Raw genomic sequence first — 26,690 nt, 5'->3', positions numbered from 1 at the left:
TTATTTAAATAAATCTGGAATTGATAACTAATATCAGTAACAGTAGCCATGTAATGACTGTTTTGGTGTAAAACTCATCTGGTCCAGACCCACAGCAATGTGGTTGACTCTCAACTGCCTAGCGAATCACTCAGTTATATTCAAGAAGGTAAGGGCAGCAAGGTGGCACAGTGGTTGGCACTGCTGCCTCACAGCGCCAGGGACCCGGGTTCGATTTCCGGCTTGGGCCACTGTCTGTGTGGAGTCTGCACGCTCTCCCCATGTCTGCGTGGGTTTCCTCCGGGTGCTCCAGTTTCCTCCCACAGTCCGAAAGACGTGCTGGTTAGGTGAATTGACCCGAACAGGCGTCGGAGTGTGGCGACTGGGGGAATTTCACAGTAACTTCATTGCAGTGTTAACATAAGCCTTACTTGTGACACTAATAAATAAACTTTAAAACTCAACTTACGCCGCCTTCTCAAGGGCAATTAGGCACGGGCAATAAATGGCCTTGCCAGCAACGTCCACAACCTGTGAGAGAATTTTACGAAAACAAAGCGGTGTGTAATGATACAAAGCTTTGGGCTGCTCTGCAATTACTTTGAACTAAAGAGCTGTCAAGTTCCGAGGATAGATTGAAGAATCGCTATTAGCGGATGATTGACCAAGCAGAAAGCTGTCAGCTATAAACGGCTGAGTGGTCGCTGGAGGTCTTATGGTGTTGCCGTGTGGTGTTGTGATAACAAGCAGAGCCCTGGTTGAACTGTACTCAACAAGGGCAGAATCATCACCTCTAGCTCAGGGTTATTTTAGTCTTTATCCATTCTGCTGAATTGTCACAACGTTACCAATAATAAAATGCACGATCCTGACATGTGGAAGATACAATTCTTCGGCATTGAGCTATCACTTGGAATCTTTAATTGGACAGGAGGTTTAAAATGTAATATTTAAGTTCCCAGAATTACACGTATACCGCACAGAGAGTGAACAGCTTACAAGAGTCTTAATGGAGACGTACTAAAGTGCAGAACAGCCATCATGTGTTTTGCTGTCTGGTGGTGAATTGAATTGTGTGTCTCTCTCTTCCCTCCCCACCCCCCAGATACAGAGACAAGAAGGCAACAAGCCAAAATGTAAGGGCAAGGCATCACAGGGGGTAACAAGGGTTGGATGTGAGCACGAAGAAAAGGGGACATGTCCTCTCTCCGTCCAAGCCCAAAAATCTCCCACAAAACCATATCATTAATGTGTGAAATGAGCGAGAGTGACTGGATGGGGTGGAGAGGGTCATCTTAACCCAAACCCCAGCCTGAACAAAAACCAAACCCCAGAACCCCGGACACCCCGTTATCCTGGTACGGTTAGGCTCTACGTTATGAGTTTTCAAGCGCAGCCCTTCACTTCAACTCCCCCTGGCCTGGCTGCCTTGACCTGCTTACCCGAAAATGGGTGCAACCAAGGGTCAAGAGACCAGTTCCAGGGACGAGTGTGAGGAGAGATGGAGTTGACCAGGCCTACATTTCCTGGGCCAGAATTCTACGGCCGTTCATGCCTCACAGCCGCTGCGAGCGAGGATGGAGAACTTGGAGCTCAGCCAAATCTTCATTCATTGCAGCTGGATCAGAGCATCCCGCCAGCGTGAACGGCCAGAGAATTCCAGCCCTGCTGCTTAGAGGAATGAGAGGTGATCTGATTGTATCATCGAGAACTCCTTAGGGGCTGGACAGGTTTGACCCTGAGAGACTGGAGAATCTTGAACATGAGGACATTCATAATAACAGGTCAGCCTTTTAGGATTGAGATGAATTGCCTCACTCAGAGGAGAGATTCTCGACCCCAAAGAGATTTGGATGTTAGTCGTTGATTTGATTGGATTTGATTTATTATTGTCACATGTATTAGTATACAGTGAAAAGTATTGTTTCTTGCGCGCGATACAGACAAAGCATACCATTCATAGAGAAGGAAAGGAGAGGGTGCAGAATGTAGTGTGACAGTCATAGCTAGGGTGTAGAGAAAGATCAACTTAATGCAAAGTAGGTCCATTCAAAAGTCTGACAGCAGCAGGGAAGAAGCTGTTCTTGAGTCGGTTGGTATGTGACCTCAGACTTTTGTATCTTTTTCCCGAAGGAAGAAGGTGGAAGAGAGAATGTCCGGGGTGCGTGGGGTCCTTAATTATGCTGGCAGCTTTGCCGAGGCAGCAGGAAGTGAAGACAGAGTCAGTGGATGGGAGGCTGGTTTGCGTGATGGATTGAGCTACATTCATGACTTTTTGTAGTTCCTTGTGGTCTTGGGCAGAGCAGGAGCCATACCAAGCTGTGATACAACCAGAAAGAATGCTTTCTATGGTGCATCTGTAAACGTTGGTGAGAGTTGTAGCGGACATGCCGAATTTCCTTAGTTTTCTGAGAAAGTAGAGGCATTGGTGGGCTTTCTTAACTATAGTGTCGGCATGGGGGGACCAGGACAGGTGATCTGAACACCTAAAAACTTGAAGTTCTCAACCCTTTCTACTTCATCCCCATTGATGTAGACAGGGGCATGTTCTCCTTTACGCTTCCTGGAGTCGATGACAATCTCCTTCGTTTTGTTGACATTGAGGAAGAGATTATTGTTGCCGCACCAGTTCACCAGATTCTCTACCTCATTCCTGTACTCAATATATATTACTCAATATATTCAAGACAGAGGCAGATAGATGTTCAGGTATTAAGGGAATGAAAGGATATGGGAACAACCCAAGTAGATGGAGTTGAGGTAGAATATCACTAAGAATGATATTGTCCAATGGCAGAGCAAGGTTCAAAGGGACAAGTTGCCTATTGCAGCTGGTGTCTCTTACCTTACGTTCTTATGTCTTTGGCCAGTTTTTGTTCAGGGGGACAGTGGAATGGGGAGATTGAGAAAGTGGCGAAAATCCTGGGTTTAATATATCGAAGCAGAGTGCGAAACCAAGGAAATTATGATGACCGCTTATAAAACACTAGTTTGGCCTCTACTAGAGTATTATGTCTAATTCTGAGCACCACATTTTAGGGAAGAGAGGAAGGCGTTAGAGAGAGTACAAAACAAAATGATTCACGAGAATGGTTCCAGGGCTGAGGAACTGGAGTTACGAGGATAGATTGGAGAACCTGGGGTTGTTCTCCCTTAGAGGCAAGAAGGTTGAGAGGAGATTTTAATCGAGGTATTCTGAATCATGAGGGGAGTGAACGATAGAGAGAAACTGTTCCCATTGGCAGAAGAAGAGAACCAGAAGACAACAGTTTGAGGTGAAAGGTAAAATCGCCCAAGGCAATGTGAGGAAAGGGAAGCGGTTCGGATCTGGAATGCCAGTGAGTGTGGTGGAGATAGATTCAATCATGGCTTTCAAAAAGGAATTGAATTAGCATGTAAAGGGGAAAACATGCGGCGTTATGAGAAAAGGTGGGGGCGGGGTGGGGGGATGTGCAATGTTACCACCATGCCCCTCCCCCCCGATGGGTGGGGCAAGCCGGTAAGATCGTGAGAGAGCTGAGAAATCAGGTTCACGCCCGATTTCTCGCCTCTTGTGATCTTACCGGCACCGGATATCCGGCGCGATCAGCCTCACGCCCATTGCCAGCACGAGGCTGAATAATTTATTTAAATTACATTCAAATCTGGATTTGCATAGAGTCAATGAGCCCGGGATGTAATCGTCTGGGTTCACCTACCTGTGTGACCTCGCCGGGAGAGGTTCCTGTTGCCACTCTACGTTGGGATCAGTGGGAGGAGGGAGGGGGTCCCGCTGCCACTCTGCGTTGGGATCAGTGGCTGGGGGAGGGGGGTCCCGCTGCCACTCTGCGTTGGGATCAGTGGGGGAAGGGAGGGGGTCCCGCTGCCACTCTGCATTGGGATCAGTGGGGGGAGGGAAGGGATTGATCAGGGCTGGCCATAGAGAAATACGGGCGGGTGATTGCGGGTGGGGGATGGAATCAGTCCAGGCGGGTGAGGGGTCGCGATGGGCCGTGGGCCTGGTGGTGGGGGGGGGTGCTTTATGGAGGCGAGCTCAGAGTAGCAGAGGCTGAGTGACAGGTCTCTGCTGTTAGAGACCTGCGCGTGTGCAATGACGCCTTGTGCTGTCTCAGCCGGCATTTGGATGACTTAAACCCCGCCCCCTCCCTCTACAGGCAAGAATCATTTCTGCTGTATTTTCAAGCACTGAGTGGATAAGATCACAGATTTAAACTTGCCCACAGAACGGATCTGAAACTCTCCTGTTTTCACTCCTGGTTTTAGGATTATTTTGGTAAGATCGCTCTGTGGGTTTTGGTTTCACTTTAAGCTGTGCCTGCATTGTAATTGAGGTTTTGTGCGTAAAAGCGATTGCTTCTACTGGAATCCTTGCACTCACTACCTGGGGTCAGGTGTAAACAATGGCTGCTTGTTAGGATGACAATGGGTTCTGATGGCCTTCACCAGCACGGGTTACTGCTTCCACGCACCAGCAAGGACTCGCTTTACTAACAGCAAAATGCGGACCCACGATCATGGTGACTGAAGCACTCTGACTAAACACTCCACTCTTCCAACCTCCCTACCCCTTCAGTCCTATCTCCTCCCTTCTCCCCTCAACCTTTTCCCACTCCTTCTTCCCCACTTCCCTCCCGCTCTGCCCCCCCCCCCCCCCCCCGTCCCCCTCCTCCTCTGTCCCCTTCTCTTCCCCCTCTGTCGCCCTTCTCCTCTGCCCCCTCTCCTCCTCCTCTTTCCCCTCCCCCCTCCCCTCCTCTTCCGTCCTCCCCTCCTCCTCTGTCCCCTCTCCACCTCCGTCCCCTTCTCCTCTGTCCCCTTCTCTCCTCCTCTTCCCCCTCCGCCCCCCCCCTTCTCTGTCTCCCCTCCTCTGTTCCCCTCCCCCTCCCCCTCCGTCGTCCTCCTCCTCTGCCGCCCTTCCTTCTTTCCCCTCCCCCTCCAACCCCTCCCCCTCTATCCCCTCCTCCTCCTCTTCCCCCTCCCCTATTCTCAGAAGGGGGTACCTGTCAGATGCCTGTCGTGCTGTGTTTTCTTGCAGTCTGGTCTGCTTTCCTCGACACACTTTGCCCGTGAAGCAGCAGCAATGATTAATGTGCGTGTCTGTGCAGTGATCTGAGGCACACTCCAGCACTAATTCAGCACGTGTGTGCCTTCTCTCTTCTCCTTCCAGTTACCTTGGCGACGGGCGTTTCCACCTGGAATCCATCATGATTGCGAACCCCAGTGTCCCGGCCTACAGGTGAGTGACAAACACACCTACACTAAAGGTGGTTGTGGGAAAGGGAATAAAAGTGCCTCGCGAAACACGCCCTTTAGAAAGAAACTCCGTTAACTCCCCTTGATTTCCACTGTTAACCCTTCCACAGCGAAGGCCAATGCTTGAATCCCTCCAGTCGTTACGGCTCGGTCTGGGAGACGTTTCTCCTCTTGTTGATAGTTTTTGCTGCAAGTTACCCTCACATTGTCACATAGTCGGTCTTTGGCAGACTTATGGAGAAGGAAAGGTGAGCATTTACATTTCTGCTCCTCTCAGAAATCACGGGCGGGACTTTCCGGCTGCAATCGCCCTGAAACCGGAAAATCCCACCCAATGTCAACAGACCTTTCCACAGTCCGTCCCGCACCCACTCCGATTCCAGTGGCAGGCGGAACGGGAAAATTCACCCCCAATTCTCTAAGTGCTTTACAAAGAATAACCTTGATGGCTGTGCTTATTGTCGACAAATGTGGTAACCATTTTTGTGCATGGAAAGATCCCATCAGCCATAGTGTTGGAAAAGCCTGACCATTCTTCCCTTGGGTGATGTGGGTTGGTGGATTGTTATGTCTCCTGATTCCCATAAATTGAAAGTGATTGTACTTTTAGACTCAGTGTATTTCTTACCGCTCCCCATGTGGCCACTGTACTGACATGCAATTTACTCAACACATGACCACAGTGTGACAGTAACATGTGGCACCCTGGATGTACATTCTCATAACAATTAGCTTCTATTCCTTCATAAGGATGCATGTTGGCCAGGACACATGGACACCACTGCAGTGGCTGTCCACCTCAGCACTGGACATGAGCCCCTTTGTTTAGCCAACTTGCTTCTTTGAGTAGACGTCACTGCTCTTGAGAAGGAACTAACTCCCTGTTCAGTGTCGAGCTGCCTGGTGCCAGCACAGAGTGTGAGAGCACTCAGACTGGTCAGGAGTGGCTAATGGATTGCCAATTGGACAGCTCGCCCTCTGCCCTTCATCAGAATCTAACCTTAGAAATAGAATCATGAACACAGAAAGAGGCCACTCGGCCCATCATGTCTGCGCCCACTAGAAAATGAGCCACGCCCCTCCTCCAATCCCACTTTCCAGCCCATTTGGTCCATAGCCCTGCAGGTTACACCACTTTGTGGTGCAAATGTGTTGAGGGTTTCTGCTTCTACCGCCGAGGGTAGCACTGCTGCCTCACAGCGCCAGGGACCCAGGTTCGATTCCCGGCTTGGGTCACTGTCTGTGCGGAGTTTGCACGTTCTCCCCGTGTCTGCGTGGGTTTCCTCCGGGTGCTCTGGTTTCTTCCCACAGTCCGAAAGACGTGACGGTTTGATGCATTGGCCATGCTAAATTCTCCCTCAGTGTACTCGAACAGGCGCTGGCAACTAGGGGATTTTCATGGTAACTTCATTGCTGTATTGATGTAAGTCTATTTGTGACGCTAATAAATAAACTTAAACCTACAGAGTTCCAGACCCTCACAACACTCTGGCTGAAAAAGCTTTTCCTAATCTTTCCTTCCAATCCTTCACGCAAACCTTTTAAATCTATGCCCCCCTCAGTTTTTAATATGTCATCCAGTAGACAGCACCTCTGACAGTGCTGCACTCCCTCAGTACCACGCTGGGAGTCTCAGCTTGCATTTAGTGCTTGGATCCAGAAAGGAAGGTGCTGCCCACTGAGCCTCGGCTGACACTTAAACCAACAAGAAATTGTTAACTCTCCCTTTTTGTATTTTACACCAATGTAAAACATTGCCTTGTGACAATATCGTGGCTGAAGTGTGATGATTGTAGACTTGGTGCAAATGTTAAGATATCCTGTGTTTCTGTTTGTTTATGGATTGTGAGCGGTCCTGTCGGGATTATATTTGTTGCCCATCACAGCGCTTGTAATGTATCAATCTCAACATTGCAAAGGCACTTTGGGACGTCCTGCTATATAAAGAACAAAGAAAATTACAGCGCAGGAACAGGCCCTTCGGCCCGCCAAGCCTGCACCGACCGTGCTGCCCGACTGAACTAAAACCCCCTACCCTTCCAGGGATCGTATCCCTCTATTCCCATCCTATTCATGTATTTGTCCAGACGCTCCTTAAAATTCACTATCGTATCTGCTTCCACCACCTCCCCTGGCAACGAGTTCCAGGCACACACCACCCTCTGAGTAAAAAACTTGCCTCGTACATCTCCTTCAAACCTTGCCCCTCGCACCTTAAACCTATGCCCCCTAGTAATTGACTCTTCCACCCTGGGATAAAGCTTCTGACTATCCACTCTGTCCATGCCTCTCATAATCTTGTAGACTTCTTTCAGGTCGCCCCTCAACTTCCACCGTTCCAGTGAGAACAAACCAAGTTTCTCCAAACTCTCCTCATAGCTAACGCCCTCCATACCAGGCAACATCCTGGTAAATCTTTTCTGTACCCTCTCCAAAGCCTCCACATCTTTCTGGTAGTGTGGCAACCAGAATTGAACACTGTATTCCAAGTGTGGCCTAACTAAGGTTCTATAAAGCTGCAACATGACTTGCCAATTTTTAAACTCAATGCCCCGGCCGATGAAGGCAAGCATGCCGTATGCCTTCTTGACTACCTTCTCCACCTGCGTTGCCACTTTCAGTGAGCTGTGTACCTATACACCCAGATCCCTCTACCTATCAATACTGTTAAGGATTCTGCCATTTACTGTATATTTCCTATTTGTATTAGACCTCACATTTGTCCAGATTAAACTCCATCTGCCATCTCTCCGCCCAAGCCTCCAACCGATCTATATCCTGCTGTATCCTCTGATGGTCCTCATCGCTATCCGCAACCTTTGTGTCGTCCGCAAACTGACTAATCAATTACATTTTCCTCCAAATCATTTATATATATATTACAAACAGCAAAGGTCCCAGCACTGATCCCTGAGGAACGCCACCTCCATTCAGAAACGCACCCTTCCACTGCTACCCTCTGTCTTCTGCAAGTGCTTCAATATCTAAGAAATGTATGTGAAGAAATCTATGGACAGCTAACTCAAAACACTACCCAGTCTCCAGGACAGGAACCCAGTGCTTGGTCACTCTCCTGAGATCCAGTATCTGTTTTTGCCATCACTGCAGCCTCTTGAATGGCGGAAAAGGTTAACAATTCAAGTGCTGAGTGCACGCGGCCTCCAGAACCACTAATCTAATAAAGCTGTCCCTTTCTTACCAGGTTAACGATGTGTGTGTTCGTTATTAACCTGCTGTTAAACTAACAAAGCCAACAATAGCATCAAGCTTCGTGTATGAACAGACAGGCAGAGCCTGCAGTGCGTGGGTGGATTTCCACTAGAACGGAATGATATTTGCAGTTTGAATCCCGCTGTCCCCACGGTTAGGATCCTCAAAACCCCATCTTCACTCATTATCTTCTCCTCAGTCAGGAGATGTCACGTATGAAGAAGCAGTGCTGTGACAGCTGTGTCCCCCCTCACCCTCTGACTACTGGAGAGAGCAAAGAGGATGCACTTTTCACACCTCTCATGTTGCCAGGGGATTTTCACAATAGCTTCATTCCAGAGAAATGTGAGCCTACTTGTGATGCTAATAAATAAACTTAAACTTCTTCTGTTCCGCACGTTTTAGTTTTAAATTTGCAGTGAAACAGTCCTGATTTCTGTCCTCTCTTGACCGAGACTTACCCTAACTGCAGCGATGATGGATTAAAAAAACAACTTGCATTCATGTAGCACCTTAAGAAGTTTGAAAAAAGCATCCCATATGCTATAGAGCACCTTCAAGTGTGGTCAGTGTGTTAGCAAAGGCAACGCACAGCAGGATCCCATAAACCAATGCTTCCCAAACATTTTTGCATTGTGACCCCATGTTAATGACTCAAGAACAGCTTCTTCCCTGCTGCCATCAGACTTTTGAACGGACCTACCATATCTTAAGTTGATCTTTCTCTGCTGGCGACGGACTATGGAGTCACAAAGTAACACATCATTAAGAAACACGCCACTTTGATTCCGGGAATGCTGGAGCCAAGGAAATATACCAGCCGAATCCCGAGAGAGGAATCCGGAGTGGGTCCGAGGAAGATGTGCACACAAACTGGAGGGGAAGAGTGAGAAACACAAACACGGGCGGCAAGGTGGGCACAGTGGGTTAGCACTGCTGCTTCACAGCGCCAGCGACCCAGATTCGATTCCCGGCTCGGGTCACTGTCTGTGTGGAGTTTGCACGTCCCCCCCGCCGTGTCTGCGCGGGTTTCCTCCGGGTGCTCCGGTTTTCTCCCACACTCCAAAGATGTGCAGGTTAGGTGGATTGGCTATGCTAAATTGACCCGAGTGTCCCAAGATGTGGAGGTTAGAGGGATTAGCCATGGTAAATGTGTGGGGTTATGGGATAGAGGGCCTGGGTAAGTAACTCTATCAGAGAGTCGATGCAGGCTAGATGGGCCGAATGGCCTCTTCTGCACCAGGGATTCTATGCTTCTATGGGAACGGGAGGGAGGTGCACCGGGAGTTAGTCAAAGTAACTGGAGATGAGATATATAGAGTAATGCCAATGGGATCTTTTTCAATCTGAGAGAGCAGGCTGCTGCTCGGTTTGTAATATGTCATCCAGTAGACAGCACCTCTGACAGCGCAGCACTCCCTCAGTACCACGCTGGGAGTGTCAGCTTGCATTTAGTGCTTGGATCCACAAAGGAAGGCGCTGCCCACTGAGCCTCGGCTGACACTTAAACCAACAAGAAATTGTTAACTCTCCCTTTTTGTATTTTCCATCAATGTAAGACATTGCCTTGTGACAATATCGTGGCTGAAGTGTGATGGTTGTCATCTTGGCACAAATGTTAATAAATACCTAGCGATGACTCTAACACTACATTCTGCACTCTCTCCTTTGCTTCTCTATGAACGGTATGCTTTGATTTTGATTTGATTTATTATTGTAACATGCATTAACATACAGTGAAAAGTATTGTTTCTTGCGCGCTATACAGACAAAGCATACCGTTCATAGAGAAGGAAACGAGAGAGTGCAGAATGCAGTGTTACAGTCATAACTAGGGTGTAGAGAAAGATCAACTTCGTGCAAGGTAGGTCCATTCAAAAGTCTGACAGCAGCAGGGAAGAAGCTGTTCTTGAGTCGGTTGGCACGTGACCTCAGACTTTTAATCTTTTTCCCAAAGGAAGAAGGTGGAAGAGAGAATGTCCGGGGTGCGTGAGGTCCTTAATTATGCTGGTTGCTTTGCCGAGGCAGCTGGAAGTGTAGACCGAGTCAATGGATGGGAGGCTGGTTTGCGTGATGGATTGGGTTACATTCATGACCTATTGTAGTTCCTTGCGGTCTTGGGCAGAGCAGGAGCCATACCAAGCTGTGATACAACCAGAAAGAATGCTTTCAATGGTGCATCGTTGGTGAGAGTCGTAGCCGACATGCCAAATTTCCTGAGTCTTCTGAGAAAGTAGAGGCGTTGGTGGGCTTTCTTAACTATAGTGTCGGCATGGGGGGCCAGGACATGTTGTTGGTGATCTGGGCACCTAAAAACTTGACCATTTCTCCTTCGTCCCCGTTGATGTAAACGGGCATGTTCTCCTTTACGCTTCCTGAAGTCGATGAGGTGCGCAAGAAACAATATTTCTCCCTATATACTAATACATGTGACAATAATAAATCAAATCAAATCAAATTAAAATTGCTGTGACCGCAGAGTGAGAGCGCGGGGAGGATGCAGTGGGAGAGTCGTTGAACAATGGTGATTGGGTTTTGTTCACGATTGTTTTGAAGACTGGTGGAGCCTTGGAATTGAACCCTGGCTGAACCCTCGCCCACCCGCCATTCATTGCGGAGTGTGTTCAGAACGCCTCCTCCATAATAGCGCTGCCAAGGAAGTCCCTGATCAGCCAATCAGCACGCTGAACTGAACAAGGAACTGAAAGAATTAACCAATCAGGGTTGTGAGTAGACATCCCATTGACAAACTGTTTTGGGGCTGGGGGCATGTTGGGGGGAGCTGGGGATTGGAAATCACACCCGGCCAGATTCTTGACAAGTGCCATCGCTATCTCACAACCCCAACTGGTTGACGCGCCGCGCCAACAGGAGTCACAGCCCACAGTCTGGGAACTGCTGCCATGAACTACACTTGAGATGGACAACCACCTCATCTGCTTTCGGTAGCTCGACCGGGGGAGGACTGCTATTCAAGGCCCAAGAAAGAATTCTTGTTCCTCCAACTGAGCTAACGTCAATCACTTGTACAGGCAGACCGGGCCTCCAACAATGTAGCACTCCCCCAGTACTCCATTCCGTCTAAATGAGGGCTATCCCATTTTAATCTTCATGGCGGTATATGATGGTACCCAAGGCACAGAAGGGCACAAATACATTTTAAATCTGCACGCATCTCAAGTTGCCAACATTCTTCATAGAATTGTAGAATTCCTGCAGTACAGTAGGAGGCCATTCAGCCCATCTAGCCTGCACCGACAACAATTCCACCCAGGCCCTATCCCCATAACCCCACATATTAACCCCACATACTAACCCCACATATTAACCCCACATATCCCGCAGTGCAATTTAGCATCTAACCCGCACACCTTTGGTCTGTGGGAGGAAACCGGAGCACCCGGAGGAAACCCACGCAGACACGGGGAGAATGTGCAAACTCCACTCAGACAGTGCTTGCCACTGTGCCACAAGAGCAAAATGCTCTGACTGATGTTACTCCCTCAGCCAGCAGTACCCACAAACTATTTACCCGGGCACTAACACCAATGAAAAGGTGGGAAGAGTGGAAGATTCTTCCCAGCTTTGCTGGGCGGTATTTAACGCACGAGGATTGTACAGTGGAAAGGAATCACCCAGGCAAACACAGCAACAACACAATCTTTACCCAGAGGAACCAGCCTTCAACTTGTTTGAAAAAGGTTGCAGTGAGTCAGTGAGCTGGAGTGAAACTGTTATCAGTCACACAGCCAAAAACCCAACTGTTACAGTTACATCGACTTTATGATGAGCTCATACTCAGCAGGTATATAAATAGCCTGTTAACAAGTTGTAGCTGTGTGTTTAACTACACCATTGACAGGATATTGATCGCTGAATACTATTCATATACTCATTAACTCATACTTGGGTCCATCTTATTAACCTGCTAATGTGAATTTTAGTACAGGGACATAACCTGTTAATGGGCTATTTAAACGTCCCCATAAGCTGTTAATGGGCTATTTAAACACAAACCTATAACCTATTAATGGGTTATTTAAACATGTACCTATAACCTGTTAATGGGCTATTTAAGCACAAACCTATAACCTGTTACGATGCCGTTTAAACCAACATGTTTCGGGAATATTTTGTGCTCTTAATGGCTAACTCTTTCTGTCTCCAAGACGCACTCTCTCTCTCTGTGTCTCCCTTCCCCTCTCCTCCCTCTTTCCCTCTTCCTCTCCTCCCTCTCTCTCTCTCTCACCTCTCTCTCTCCCTCTCCCTCCCCTCTCTCTCTCTCCCTCCCCCTCTCCCCTCTCTCTCTCTCTGTTTTGCACATTCTCGCTGCTGTCTGTACCTCAGTGTTTTCTTCTCCGCTGTTTTTCTTTCCTTCTTTCCCTCGCCCACACAGCTATGTCATAATTGGCACATCCTGTTCGACCCGGGACATCAACCAAGGAAGAGAAAATATTTGCATTTTATCCAGTGTCTTTCATGACCTCAGGATGCCCGAGAATTTTTAGAAGTGCCTCCCCCCCTCTTGCACTGTGGGAAATGCATTAGCCAATTTACACACAGCAAGCTCCCCCCCCCAAACAACAATGTGATAAATGATCAGCTAATTTGATGTAGGGGTCGTTTGAGGGATAAATGAAGGTCACGACACTGGGGAGAACTCCCCTTTGGTCCCAGCAGGAATGTTTTGTTTCTATTTGAGGAATTGTGAACTGAGCAACAAGGAACAAATGAGAAAATGGCAGGTATTTACAGCACAGAAACAGGCCAGCAGGCCATTCAGCCCATTTGATCCATGCTGTGTTTTATGATCCATTACAGGCCCCCTCTTACCCTTCCAAATCTCACTCCATCAATGGGGCGGCACGGTGGTACAGTGGTTAGCACTGCTGCCTCACAGTGCCAGGGACCCGGGTTCGATTCCCGGCTTGGGTCACTGTCTGTGTGGAGTTTGCACGTTCTCCCCATGTCTGCGTGGGTTTCCTCCTGGTGCTCCAGTTTCCTCCCACGATCTCCAGTTTCCTCCCACGTTCTGAAAGACGTGCTAGTTAGGTGCATTGATCCGAACAGGCGCCGGACTGTGGCGACTCGGGGAATTTCACAGTAACTTCATTGCAGTGTTAATGTAAGCCTACTTGTGACTAATAAATAAACTTTAAACCTTAGCCTTTCATTCTTTTGCCCCTCGTGCGTTTAACCAGCGTCCCCTTAAATGGATTTATGTTATTTACCTTGAATACTGTTTGTAGTACATTCTCATCACTCTCTGGATAAAGACGTTTCTCCTGAATTCCCTGTTGGGACAGGGTATCATCATTCTTCGTTTAAGAAGTAAAGTCGCTAAAGCATGTGAAGTGGCCTTATCTTGTGCCCTTGATTCCATCCTGGCTCATTGTCCCATGGCATCCTCCCTGAATTAGACCAGTCATTCATCTTCCCCGGTACGTTCCGATTGATGGGATCTTCCCCCCCCCCACCCCCTAACTCTGACCCCCACCCCCTCCCCCACCCCCCACCATTGCAGTGACAGAGGCAACCCGCCATTGGCTGGCAGCGACATCTTCCTGTCCCACCATCATCAACAGGGTTTCCCATTGCCCGCCCCCTCCACCGCCGGGGGCCTCGGCCGCGGCGGGACTGGATAATCCCACCGGAAGGAAGGGCCTGAAAATCCCGCCCAATGTGTTTCAGGCCGGAGGAGCTGAGTGCCTGGGGTTAATGTTGAACGTTGTGTTTGTGTAGATGTCCCTACCTGGCTCCTCGGAAGAACGAATGAACTTTCCCAATGAATCATTACCGTGACTGACGGCTCCAATCAGGCGTTGGTTTCTCTCTCTGGTGCTAATTGACCTCAGAACCGTTGGCGAGGAGGCAACCGCTGTTCTGCCACTTTCTGCTAAGTAACTTGTGGAAAAAAAACCACTCAGCACTGTCAGTTTGTAAAAGCCCAAAGGGACATTGATTAGATTGTTGACAGCTCGTAGCGGGAACAAGGAGCCACAGGGCATGCTGTGCGGTGGACATTACATTTGTCTGAAAGGGTGTGAGTCAGGTGAGGCAGCAGAATCATTCGATTATTCACCAACACCCCTCCTGGATGGCTTGTTTTCAAGAAGCACTTAGTGGCACAGTGGTTAGCACTGCTGCCTCACAGCGCCAGGGATCCGAGTTCGATTCCCGGCTCGGGTCACTGTCTGTGTGGAGTTTGCACATTCTCCCCGTGTCTGTGTGGGTTTCCTCCGGGTGCTCCGGTTTCCTCCCACACTCCAAAAGACGTGCCGGTTAGGGTGCATTGGCCGTGCTAAATTCTCCCTCAGTGTACCCGAACAGGCGCCGGAGTGTGGCGACCAGGGGATTTTCACAGTAACTTCATTGCAATGCTAATGTACGCCTACCTGTGACACTAATAAATAAACTTTTTAAAATGGGACTAGTTCAGTTTCGGAAACCTGGTCGGCATGGGCGAGTTGGGCCGAAGGGCCTGTTTCCGTGCTGTATATCTCTATGACTCTAGCCACCCTATACTTGTTTAGACCACATCCAGAGTAACGGTGTACTGTTCCTGGCAATAGATTGACCTTGGGGGAGTTCAGCACAGATCTGACACAAGGTCAGGGCTCCGTGGGTTAGATTAGGAGAGCTTTCTATCCCCTGGAGGATAGACAATTCAGGGTGATTTGATTGTGGGTTTTCGGGTTTTGAAAGGAATTGGCAGGGTCGGGAGAATTTATTTCCACTGGTGGGGAGATGAAGGCACGAGACATAACCTTAAAATCAGAGCCAGGTCAGTCACACACAAGTTAGGAAACACTTCCTGGCATAACAGCGGAAGTGTGGAAGTCTCCCACAAAAGCAGTTGACCTCAGCTTGATTAATCATTGTAAGCTTGAGGTCGATATATTTTTTGCTGGACTTTATATCCTTTTGGCTAAAAGGATATAGAGTCGGGATGAGCTGATAGAGGCAAGGTGCAGGTCAGCAGTAATGTCTCACTGAATGGCAGAATAGACCCGAGGGGCTGAGTGGCCTCCCCCTTTTGCCACGTAACACAGAAAATAGGAGCAAGAGGAGGCCATTCGGCCCTTCGAGCCTGCTCCGCCACTCATTATGATCATGGCTGATCATCCAACTCAATAGCCTGATCCCACAGACCCCCCCCCCCCCCCCCCGCCCCATATATCTTTTGATTCCCTTCGCCCCGAGTGTTATTTCTAAAAAAAAGTTTATTTTTTTCAGTCACAAGTAAGGCTTACATTAACACTGCAATGAGGGCGGCACGGTAGCACAGTGGTTAGCACTGCTGCTTCACAGCTCCAGGGACCTGGGTTCGATTCCCGGCTCGGGTCACTGTCTGTGTGGAGTTTGCACATTCTCCTCGTGTCTGCGTGGGTTTCCTCCGGGTGCTCCGGTTTCCTCCCACAGTCCAAAAGATGTGCGGGTTAGGTTGATTGGCCATGCTAAAATTGCCCCTTAGTGACCTGGGATGCGTAGATTAGAGGGATTAGTGGGTAAAATATGTAGGGATATATGGGGGTAGGGCCTGGGTGGGATTGTGGTCGGTGCAGACTCGATGGGCCGAATGGCCTCTTTCTGTACTGTAGGGTTTCTATGATGATGATTTCTATGAAGTTACTGTGAAATTCCCCTAGTCGCCACATTCTGGTGCCTGTTCGGGTCAATGCACCCTAACCAGCACGTCTTTCGGACTGTGGGAGGAAACCGGAGCACCCGGAGGAAACCCACGCAGACACGGAGAGAACGTGCAAACTCCGCACAGACAGTGATCCAAGCCGGGAATCGAACCCAGGTCCCTGATGCAGTGAGGCAGCAGTGCTAACCACTGCGCCACCATGCCAGATTTTTGATCAGCAAGGGAATCAAGGGTTACAGGGAAAGAGCAGTAAAGTGGATGTGAGGAAAATCGAATCAGCCATGAAGGTGGAGCAGACTCAAGGGGCCGAATGGCCTACTCCTGTTCCTGCTTCTTATGATTTGAGTCAATCACAGGGTAAGGGATGGCAGATTTCCTTCCCTAAAGCGGCATTAGTGATTTTTATAATAATCCAGTAGTTTCACCATCACTATTACTGACACCACCTTTTTATCCGAGATGTGTTAAAGTTAACTCAATTGAAATTCTCCCAGCAGCCGAGGTGGGTTTTGAACTCAACTCTCCGGACTGTAGAGCATTACTCCACACCGCTGGATTATGAACCTAGTTTTTTTTTATTCATTCGGGGGACATGGGCGTCGCTGGCTGGCATTTATTGCCCATCTCTAGTTGCCCGTGGGCAGTTGAGAGCCAACCACATTGCTGTGGCCCTGGGGTCACATGTAGGCCAGACCAAGTAAGGACGGCAGATTCCCTTCCCTAAAGGCCATTAGTGAACCAGATGGGTTTTCCCGACAATCGACAGTGGTTTGATGGACATCAGTAGATTCTTAAATCCAGATTTTAAAAATTCAATTTAACTCCCACCATCTGCCGTGGCGGGATTCGAACCCGGGTCCCCAGAGCATTAGCTGATTAGCGGATTAATAGTTGAGCGATAATACCAGGAGGCCATCGCCTCCCCAGTGCCATTGCCATGCTATTGCAGCCAAGCAAGGGCTCAGCTATTTGGGACTGAGAGATGGAGAAATGTCTTCACTCAAAGGCTTGTAGAAGTTGGCAGTTGTGTCCCCCAGGGAGCTGTGAATGTTCAGTAGTTGAGTGTATTGAAGTCAGCGATCAGTAGATTTTTGGATGCCACAAGATTTAAGGGATGTGGTGATCAAGTGGAAATGTGGAGTTGAGGAAGAAGATTAGCCAGGACCTTATTGAGGGTGTGTGTGGCCTACCCCTGCTCCTGTTTCTTATGCCCTAATGTAACATTTATTGGGATCAAACCAGAGAATTAGCGGTTACACAGTGCAGCATTGGAAGGGAGCGAAATACTTTACAGTGCTGGCGTTCATTGAAAGATTACAGAGGCAATCGTCATTGTAGTTTCAGTGGAAATAAGGTCATGCCTTATGCATCTCCTGGAGTTCTTTGAGGAGGTAATTCAATTAGTGCATGAGAGCTGTCCAATGAAAGTAATTTACTTAGATTTTCAGAAGCCATTTGATAAAGGTCAGCATTTGAACGCTTTCAAAGGAGATTAAAGAATGCGGAATTAATGAGAAATTAGCTAACTGGATTGAAAACTGATTTGGCAATTGAAATGGAAGGTGATAATAAATGCAAAGGGCTTCATTTGGGGAGAAAGGTGGGTGGGTGGCAGGGAGGGGGAGGAGGGGTTGGGGGGAGCGGTGGTTGAAGCAGCAACAGAGCTTCTGGGAAAAGCTTTTCCAATCCAGCTGTTGGCAGGGAGGAAGAATTGGGGAAACTATTCGTCAAATTTCATAGAAATCATAGAATCCCTACAGTGAAGAAGAGGCCATTTGGCCCATCACGTCTGCACCGACTCTCTGATAGAGTATCTTACCCAGGCCTTCTCACCCACCCTATCCCCGTAACCCCACACATTTACCACGGTTATTCCCCCTAACCTGCACACCTTGGGGCACTAAGGGTCAATTTAGCATGGCCAATCTACCCAACCCACACATTTGTGGAGTGTGGGTGGAAACCGGAGCACCCGGAGGAAACCCACGCAGACATGGGGAGAACGTGCAAACCCTTCACAGACAGTCAACCAAGGCCGGAATTGAACCCGGGTCCCTGGAGCTGTGAGGCAGCAGTGCTAACCACTGTGCCACCATGCTGCCCATTACATCAGATTTGCTGGTGATACCAAGCTAAGCAATGGTGTGAGAGAGAGAGAGGGTGGTAGCATTCAGTGGGAGCTGGGGGAATTCAGCAAGTGGAAAATGGATTTCACCGTTGATCTGGGTAGATCTGGCAGCACGGTGGCACAGTGGTTAGCACGGCTGCCTCACAGCGCCAGGGACCCGGGTTCAATTCCAACCTTGGGTGACTGTGTGACATTTGTACATTCTCCCCGTGTCTGCGTGGGTTAGGTGCTCCAGTTTCCTCCCACAGTCAAAAAATGTGCGGGTTAGGTGGATTGGCCATGCTACGTTAGTGTCAGGGGGATTAGCAGGGTAAATATGTGGGGTTACGGGGATAGGGGGGGATGGTTGTCGGTGCAGATTCGATGGGCCAAATGGCCTCCTTCTGCACAGTAGGGGTTTTATGATGTTTCTTCGTATCAAATGCGTTTGGGACCTTTGAAAACGTTAAAGGCGCTACCTAAATGCAAGCTGTTATTATTATAATTGAGCAGAAGCTCATCTATTCTCCCTTTCCCGTCGAGGTCTCCGCTATCTTCTTCTTGAAGATGGGTTCAGCAACTTCACACTCACACACACACACAATCTTCGCCGAGCGTCCACTCATCCGTGAAATTATCTCCTCCAAAGAGTTAAACAACAGAAATGGGAAAATGTAAATCTCAGGCAGTCACATCACAATCCAGCAGTGCTCCAGTTGTCAGTAAGATGTATTTTCTTGGCAGTCATTAATGAAAGATGTGTGTGATCAGATATGGTAACTGCATGCTTGACATATGCAGCTAAGCTCCACCGCACCTGGGAATGGGGCAGAGGGGTGAGAGAATTAAACAGAGCGCGCTGACAGGATGGGACCCAGTTTCCCTTCTGACATCACCTCCAACTCATCGGAAAGTATTTCAGATCCAGCAGATTCTGGGTGATCAGAGGGTGGACCTGTTCTCCTCCTGCCACGGTCCTTGTATTGGATTCTATTAACACTCACTGTTCAAAGTGTGATGCCCATTCCTCACCTCCGGGGTCAGAGCACTGTGCTCTGTAGATATCTCCGGTTTGAGGTTTTTTATATTCATTTGTGGGACATGGGCGTCGCTGGCTGGCCAGCATTTATTGTAAGAGTTTTAACAACACCAGGTTAAAGTCCAACAGGTTTATTTGGTAGCAAATGCCATTAGCTTTCGGAGCGCTGCTCCTTCGTCAGATGGAGTGGAAATGTGCTCTCAAACAGGTACCTGTGCTTAATCTGACTCCATCTGACGAAGGAGCAGCGCTCCGAAAGCGAATGGTATTTGCTACCAAATAAACCTGTTGGACTTTAACCTGGTGTTGTTAAAAACTCTTACTGTGTTCACCCCAGTCCAACGCCGGCATCTCCACATCAGCATTTATTGCCCACCCCTCTTTGCCCTTGAGAAGGTGGTGGTGAGCTGCCTTCTTGAATCGCCGCAGTCCATGTGCTGTGGGTTGACCCACAATGTCGTTAGGGAGGGAATTCCAGGATTTTAACCCAGTGAAGGAATGGCAACATTTTTCCAAGTCAGGATGGTGAGTGACTTGAAGGGGAACCTCCAGGTGGTGGTGTTCCAAACTATCTGCTGCCCTTGGCCTTCTAGATGGAAGTGGTTGTGGGTTTGGAAGATGCTGTCTAAGGATCTTTGGTGAGCTTCTGCAGTGCATCTGATATTGTAATGTAGCCCAGTGGTTTGGGCCTAACTCTCCAACCTCACCCGTGGCTGGGATTCTCCAGTCCCGCTGCTGTGAATGGAGATTTGGCTGAGTGCCAAATTCTCTGTTCTTCCTGTTAGTGGGAACGGGGCTTGCCTTGGCTTAAAAGATAATGGTGAGGTACATTCACCAACCCCGACAGAACCTCGTGCGACTAATGATTAGATGATACAGACAGGGAAAGAATGGCTGATCTTTTGTGGTCAATGCGCCTCATTGGAGAGTTAAGAAGCAAAGTTTGACACGCAAGGCAATATCAGAGCTAACGACCTAAAGCTTGGTCAAGAGAAGGTTCAAAGGAGTCATCCTAAAGTATGGACGTGAGGTGGAGAGGTTCAGGAAGGGAAGCCCAGAGTATTGGCTCTTGACAGCTATAGGAATGGCTGTCAGTGGATGAAATGGGCAACGGGTGTCAGAGAGTCATTTCTGGTACAGAGAGAGGCCATTTGGCCCGTGGAGTTGATGTCAGCTCCCTGTGGAAGAATCCAGTTAATCCCGTTCCTCTACTCCATCCCCACAGCCCTGCAAGTTTATTTCCTTGAAGCACTCATCTAATTTACCGGACAACATTTGACACTGATCCACAAGGAGAAATAGAACAAAGAACAAAATAAATTACAGCACAGGAACAGGCCCTTCGGCCCTCCAAGCCTGCACCGACCATGCTGCCTGTCTGAATTAAAACCCCCGACCCTTCCAGGGACCATATCCTTCTGAGGACCATATCCCTCTATTCCCATCCTATTCATGCATAAAAGTCACTATCGTATCTGCTTCCACTACCTCCCCCGGCAGCGAGTTCCAGGCAGCCACCACCCTCTGTGTAAAAAAACTTGCCTCGTACAATCTCCTTTTAACCTATGCCCCCTAGTAATTGACTCTTCCACCCTGGAAAAAAGCTTCTGACTATCCACTCTATCCATGCCCCTCATAATCTTGTAGACTTCTATCAGGTCGCCCCTCGACTTCCGTCGTTCCAATGAGAACAAACCAAGTTTCTCCAATCTCTCCTCATAGCTAATGCCCTCCATGCCAGGCAACATCCTGGTAAATCTTTTCTGTACCCTCTCCAAAGCCTCCACATCCTTCTGGTAGTGTGGCGACCAGAATTGAACACTATTCTAAGTGCGGCCTAACTAAGGTTCTATAAAGCTGCAACATGACTTGCCAATTTTTAAACTCAGTGCCCCGGCCAATGAAGGCAAGCATGCCGTATGCCTTCTTGACTACCTTCACCACCTGCGTTGTTCCTTTCAGTGACCTGTGTACCTGTACACCCAGATCCCTCTGCCATGAGGTTGGTCAGAGGCGGGGACAGTTTGCAGCCGTGGTTCTGCTTTGAGAGTGAAGTGACCTGACTCCTCTCGCTACTCTTTCCTTGCTGAAGGAGGAGTGAGACACTGAGCTGGTCAGTGCCACAGCAGCTGGAGCACAATGTCACTGAGACACCAGGTAGCGCCGCCCCTGCAGGTTCATTGGAACCGAGGACGTTCCAGATGCTGCCTGCATGTTCCTCCTCGTCTGCTCTGAATTTTGGGACGTTTTCCAAAATGGACAGGGGTAATTTTCTCATCTCATTCTCTGCTGATCTTCGTGCTCGAGAACCCCATGTCGGAGCATGTCTGTGTGACAGCATGACTCTGTTACCCTGACAACGTAAAAACCTTTAATCAGTTTTCAGCAAAGATGATCAGTAACTTCTCCAAGTGATGCGATCTCAGTGTTCAGTCATCAGCAGAGGCTAAGCCACCCTTCTGTGCACTGCAAAGGAGTCATTAATGAACCACAATTAAACTCACTCAGCTTTAATGATTTGCTATCTATACCTTGCCTGAATAATTCCTGTTGAACTCTTTATTTGCATTAAGTCTTTTCTCAGAAATGAAATGTGCTTCATTAACCCGATCTTACCCTCTCTCCCTCTGCCCCTTCTCTTCCTGCTCTTTCCCCTTGTCTCTTTCTTTCTCTTTTTAATTCCTTTCTTCTTCCTCTTATTATCTCTCCCTCTCAATCGTCGTTACTCTCCCTCCTCTCCCTTTCTCTCCTTCTCTCGTTCCCTTCTGTATATAACACTCGCTTCCTCCACTTCTCTCTCTCTCTCTTTCGTTCTCTCTCCTTCTCTCTTTCCTTGGACCATAGAACCATAAAAAATTACAGCTCAGAAACAGGCCTTTTGGCCCTTCTTGTCTGTGCCGAACCATTTTATGCCTAGCCCCACTGACCTGCACTTGGACCATATCCCTCCACACCCCTCTCATCCATGAACCCGTCCAAGTTTTTCTTAAATGTTAAAAGTGACCCCGCATTTACCACTTTATCCGGCAGCTCATTCCACACTCCCACCACTCTCTGCGTGAAGAAGCCCCCCCTAATATTCCCTTTAAACTTTTCTCCTTTCACCCTTAACCCATGCCCTCTGGTTTTTTACTCCCCTAGCCTCAGTGGAAAAAGCCTGCTTGCATTCACTCTATCTATACCCATCAAAATCTTATACACCTCCATCAAATCTCCCCTCATTTTTCTACGCTCCAGGGAATAAAGTCCCAACCTATTCAATCTCTCTCTGTAACTCAGCTTCTCAAGTCTCGGCAACATCCTTGTGAACCTTCTCTGCACTCTTTCAACCTTATTTACATCCTTCCTGTAACTAGGTGACCAAAACTGTACACAATACTCTAAATTCGGCCTCACCAATGCCTTATACAGGTGAGTCACCTGAAGAAGGGGCTTGGAGCTCCGAAAGCTTGTGTGGCTTTTGCTACCAAATAAACCTGTTGGACTTTAACCTGGAGTTGTTAAACTTCTTTCTGTGTTCTTCCATTGAGCCAGTGTCTAATCCAATTTACTACCTCCCCATGTATACCCAGCGACTGAACCTTCCTAACTAACCTCCCATGAGGTTAGTTCCCTTCTGTACTTATCCCTTCTGTACATATCACTTGCTTCCTCCACTTCCCTCTCTCTTTCTCTCTCTCTTTCGCTCTCTCTCTCTCTATTGCTTCATAAAACAGCCTTCACAGAATTCCTACAGTGCAGAAGGAAACCATTCGGCCCATCGAGTCTGCACTGACAACAATCCCGCCCGGGCCCTATCCCTGTAACCCCGTGCATTTACCCGAGCTCGTCCACCTGACACTAAGGGGCAATTTAGCACGGCCAATCCACCCAAGCTGCACATCTTTGGAGTGTGGGAGGAAACCGGAGCACCCGGAGGAAACCCACGCAGACACGGGGAGAGCATGCAGACTCCACACAGACAGTGACCCAAGCCGGGAATCGAACCCGGGTCCCTGGCGCTGTGAGGCAGTAGTACCACTGTGCCGCTATTTTGGAATGAAAGGACTAGATTCTACATCACCTTAAAAGAAAATCAAAATATCGCAGATGCTGCAAAGCTGCCCAAAACAAACCCCGGGAAATACTCGCTATCCTGGGAGAGTTGACATTTCAGGTCAGTAACTTTTTCAGTAACCTGTATTTCCTCCAGTCTCCAACAAGCTTCTCTCCTGAGGGAGCTGGTGGTCACATCCATGGTGATGCTGGGGAGTGCCTCCGACAGCAGGCTGGAGCTTATTTCTGGCCGCACAAAGACTAGTCGAGCTTCTCCTGGACTCACAAAAATAGAAGCTGGAAACTTCCAGGGCCTTTCTCTCTCAATCCGTTTGCCCGGCCTCCTGTGCTTCCCCTAAGACTTGATAGTTCAGTCATCCAGCGCCTGGTACAACTTGGCAGAAGGAGATTCATCCATTTATACCAACATTTGGCATGGGGTTCCTACAACCAATGAAGAACACTCCAGATTTTCATATTTTAAGAGGCTAAAGCCTTGAAAGAGTGGATGCAGATAGGGTGTTTCCCCTGAGAGTCAGAGAGCTTTACAGCATGGAAACAGACCCTTCGACCCAACTTGTCCATGCCGCCCATTTTTTTAGTCACTAAGCTAGTCCCAATTGCCCGCTTTTGGCCCATAGCCCTCGAAACTCATCTTACCCTGTAATTGTCTAAATGCTTTCAGAGTTTACAAATTTGATGGTTTCAATGTCACAGTTGGAAAAATAATTGTTTTTGTATTTTTATTTGAGTCTACCTAGGCCTAGGTCCACTCTCCAGCCCTATCTCTGTGACCCCACATATTTACCATGCAAATCCCCTTAATCTACACATCTTAGATCCCCTCCAACTCGATTTTCACGTTTGTTGATGACACCACCGTAGCGGGTCGGATCTCAAACAATGACGAGACAGAGTACAGGAATGAGATAGAGAATCTGATGAACTGGTGCGGCAACAATAATCTCTCCCTCAATGTCAACAAAACGAAGGAGATAGTCATTGACTTCAGGAAGTGTAAAGGAGAACATGCCCCTGTCTACATCAACGGGAACGAAGTAGAAAGGGTCGAGAGCTTCAAGTTTTTAGGTGTCCAGATCACCAACAACCTGTCCTGGTCCCCCCATGCCGACACTATAGTTCAGAAAGCCCAGCAACACCTCTACTTTCTCAGAAGACTAAGGAAATTTGGCATGTCAGCTACGACTCTCACCAACCTTTACAGATGCACCATAGAAAGCATTCTTTCTGGTTGTATCACAGCTTGGTATGGCTCCTGCTCTGCCCAAGACTGCAAGGAACTACAAAAGGTCATGAATGCAGCCCAATCCATCACGCACACCAGCCTCCCATCCATTGACTCTGTCTACACGTCCCGCTGCCTCAGAAAAGCAGCCAGCATAATTAAGGACCCCACGCACCCCGGACATTCTCTCTTCCACTTTCTTCCTTTGGGAAAAACATACAAAAGTCTGAGGTCACGTACCAACCGACTCAAGAACAGCTTCTTCCCTGCTGCTGTCAGACTTTTGAACGGACCTACCTCCTTTTAAGTTGATCTTTCTCTACACCCTAGCTATGACTGTAACACTACATTCTGCACTCTCTCCTTTCCTTCTCTATGAACGGTATGCTTTGTCTGTATAGCGCGCAAGAAAGACGCATGTTGATACATGTGACAATAATAAATCTAATCAAATCAAATCAAACCTCGAGGGGAAGAGCGTAACCAGGGACCATCAAATATAAGATAGTCACCAAGAAATCCAGTCGAGAATTCAGGAGAAACTTCTTTACCCAGAGAGAGGTGAGAATGTAGAACTTGCTCGCACAGGGAATGGTTGAGGTGAATAATATACACGTATTTAAAGGGAAGCTAGGCTAGCCGATGAGGGAGAAGGGAATAGGGGTTAAGACGGTAGATTTAAATGAGGAAAGATGGAAGAAAGCTCAAGTAGCATGGATTGGTTGGGCCCAATGGCCTGTTTCGGTGACAATGTAACTCTTTGAGTACCCTGGACCACTAAATGTTGCCTGAGCTAATATGGCGGCCAGTGCAGTTAAGGCACGGCAAATCACAAAGGAATATAGGAGCAGGAGTAGGCCATTCAGCCCCTCTCACCTCCTCCGCCATTCATCTAATTCATGGCCAATCTTCTACTTTGACACCGTTTTCCTGCACTATCCCGGGATGTCATATAGGTATCGGGAAATCTTATCGATCTGTGTCTTGGATATACTCTGGGACTGAGCGAGAGAATTCCAAAGATTCGCAACCCCCCGAGTGAAGAAAATCCTCTTCGGCTCAGTTCTATATAGCTTGCCCCTTATTCTGAGACTGTGTCCCTCAGTTCCCAACCCCTCCCTCTCCCTCCACCCCTCCCCATTCCCCCTCTCCTCATTTCCCCTCTCCCCATTTCCCCCACCACTCTCCCCATACCCCCTCTCCCCATTCCCCCCGCCTCCTCTCCCCATCTCCCCTCTCGTCATTCCCCCTCTCCCCAGCCTCCCTCCCCATTCTCCCCCTCTCCCTATTCCCCCTCTCCTCAACCCCTCTCCCCATTCCCCCTCCCCCATCTGTCCACTCCCCATCCCCACTCTCCCCATCCCCCTCTCCCCATCCCCCCTCTCCCAATTCCCCCTCTCCCCATTCCCCTCTCCCCATCTCCCTCTCCCCATCCCTGTACTCATTCCCCCGCTCCCCATTCCCCTCTCCCCATTCCCCCTCCCCCATCCCCCTCTCCCAATTCCCCCTCTCTGCATCCCCTTCTCCCCATTCCCCCTCTCCACATCCCCCTCTCCCCATTTCCCCTCTCCCCATTTCCCCTCTCCCCATTTCCCCTCTCCCCATTCCCCCTCCCCATCCGCCCACTCCCCATTTCCCCTCTCCCCACTCCCCCTCTCCCCACCCCACCTCTCCCTATCCCCCCTCTCCCCATTCCCCCTCTCCCCATTCCCCCTCTCCCCAGTTCCCCTCTCCCCATTTCCCCTCTCCCCATCCCCCCCTCTCTCCAACACCCCTTTTGTCCTCCCTCACTCCATCCCCACCCCCCCTCCCATTCCCCTCTCCCCTTCCCTGAGGTCTCCCATCCCACATCTTTCCCAATTCCCCCCTCCCCATCCTCTCTGACCCTCTGAAGCTCCCCGACTCGCCATCCTTCTCCCCCACTCCCCAACACCTCCTGTTCCCTCTGTTCCTCTACCTCTCTCTCTCACCTTTTCCCTCGCTCCTCTTCATTTCTTCTCCCCCTCTCCCAGGAAGAATTCCTGGAAAGGAAGACGGGGAGACTGCTTTCAGTGGCCCAAAGTTAAACGTCGCTGGGTTGCAGAGCAGCAGTGATTACTCCTGTTTAAAGTAATTACATCGGCTAATCCTGTAATAGGTCAGATTTGGATTTGACATTCAATCGATCCAATAG

The 26,690-nt window shown here is 48.9% G+C and overlaps 1 protein-coding gene across 2 annotated transcripts in view; it reads left to right on the top strand.

The window, feature by feature from the left end:
* dph1 (diphthamide biosynthesis 1) overlaps positions 1-26,690 on the top strand; it is a 682,474-nt gene that overhangs the window by 444,361 nt on the left and 211,423 nt on the right. For both annotated transcript variants that reach the window (XR_013499073.1, XM_078224668.1), the window contains exon 7: positions 5,144-5,212. Coding sequence is in view for 1 of the 2 variants with exons in the window: in XM_078224668.1 (XP_078080794.1) it covers positions 5,144-5,212 (69 nt within the window). In the remaining variant the exon portion in view is untranslated. The remainder of the gene's footprint in view (positions 1-5,143; positions 5,213-26,690) is intronic.

The sequence above is a fragment of the Mustelus asterias genome, chromosome 12, assembly GCF_964213995.1.
Source record: "Mustelus asterias chromosome 12, sMusAst1.hap1.1, whole genome shotgun sequence".
In the NCBI taxonomy this organism is placed as follows: domain Eukaryota; kingdom Metazoa; phylum Chordata; class Chondrichthyes; order Carcharhiniformes; family Triakidae; genus Mustelus; species Mustelus asterias.
The sequence above is the reverse complement of the archived record's forward strand: the minus strand, read 5'-3'. Positions and strand labels throughout refer to the sequence as shown.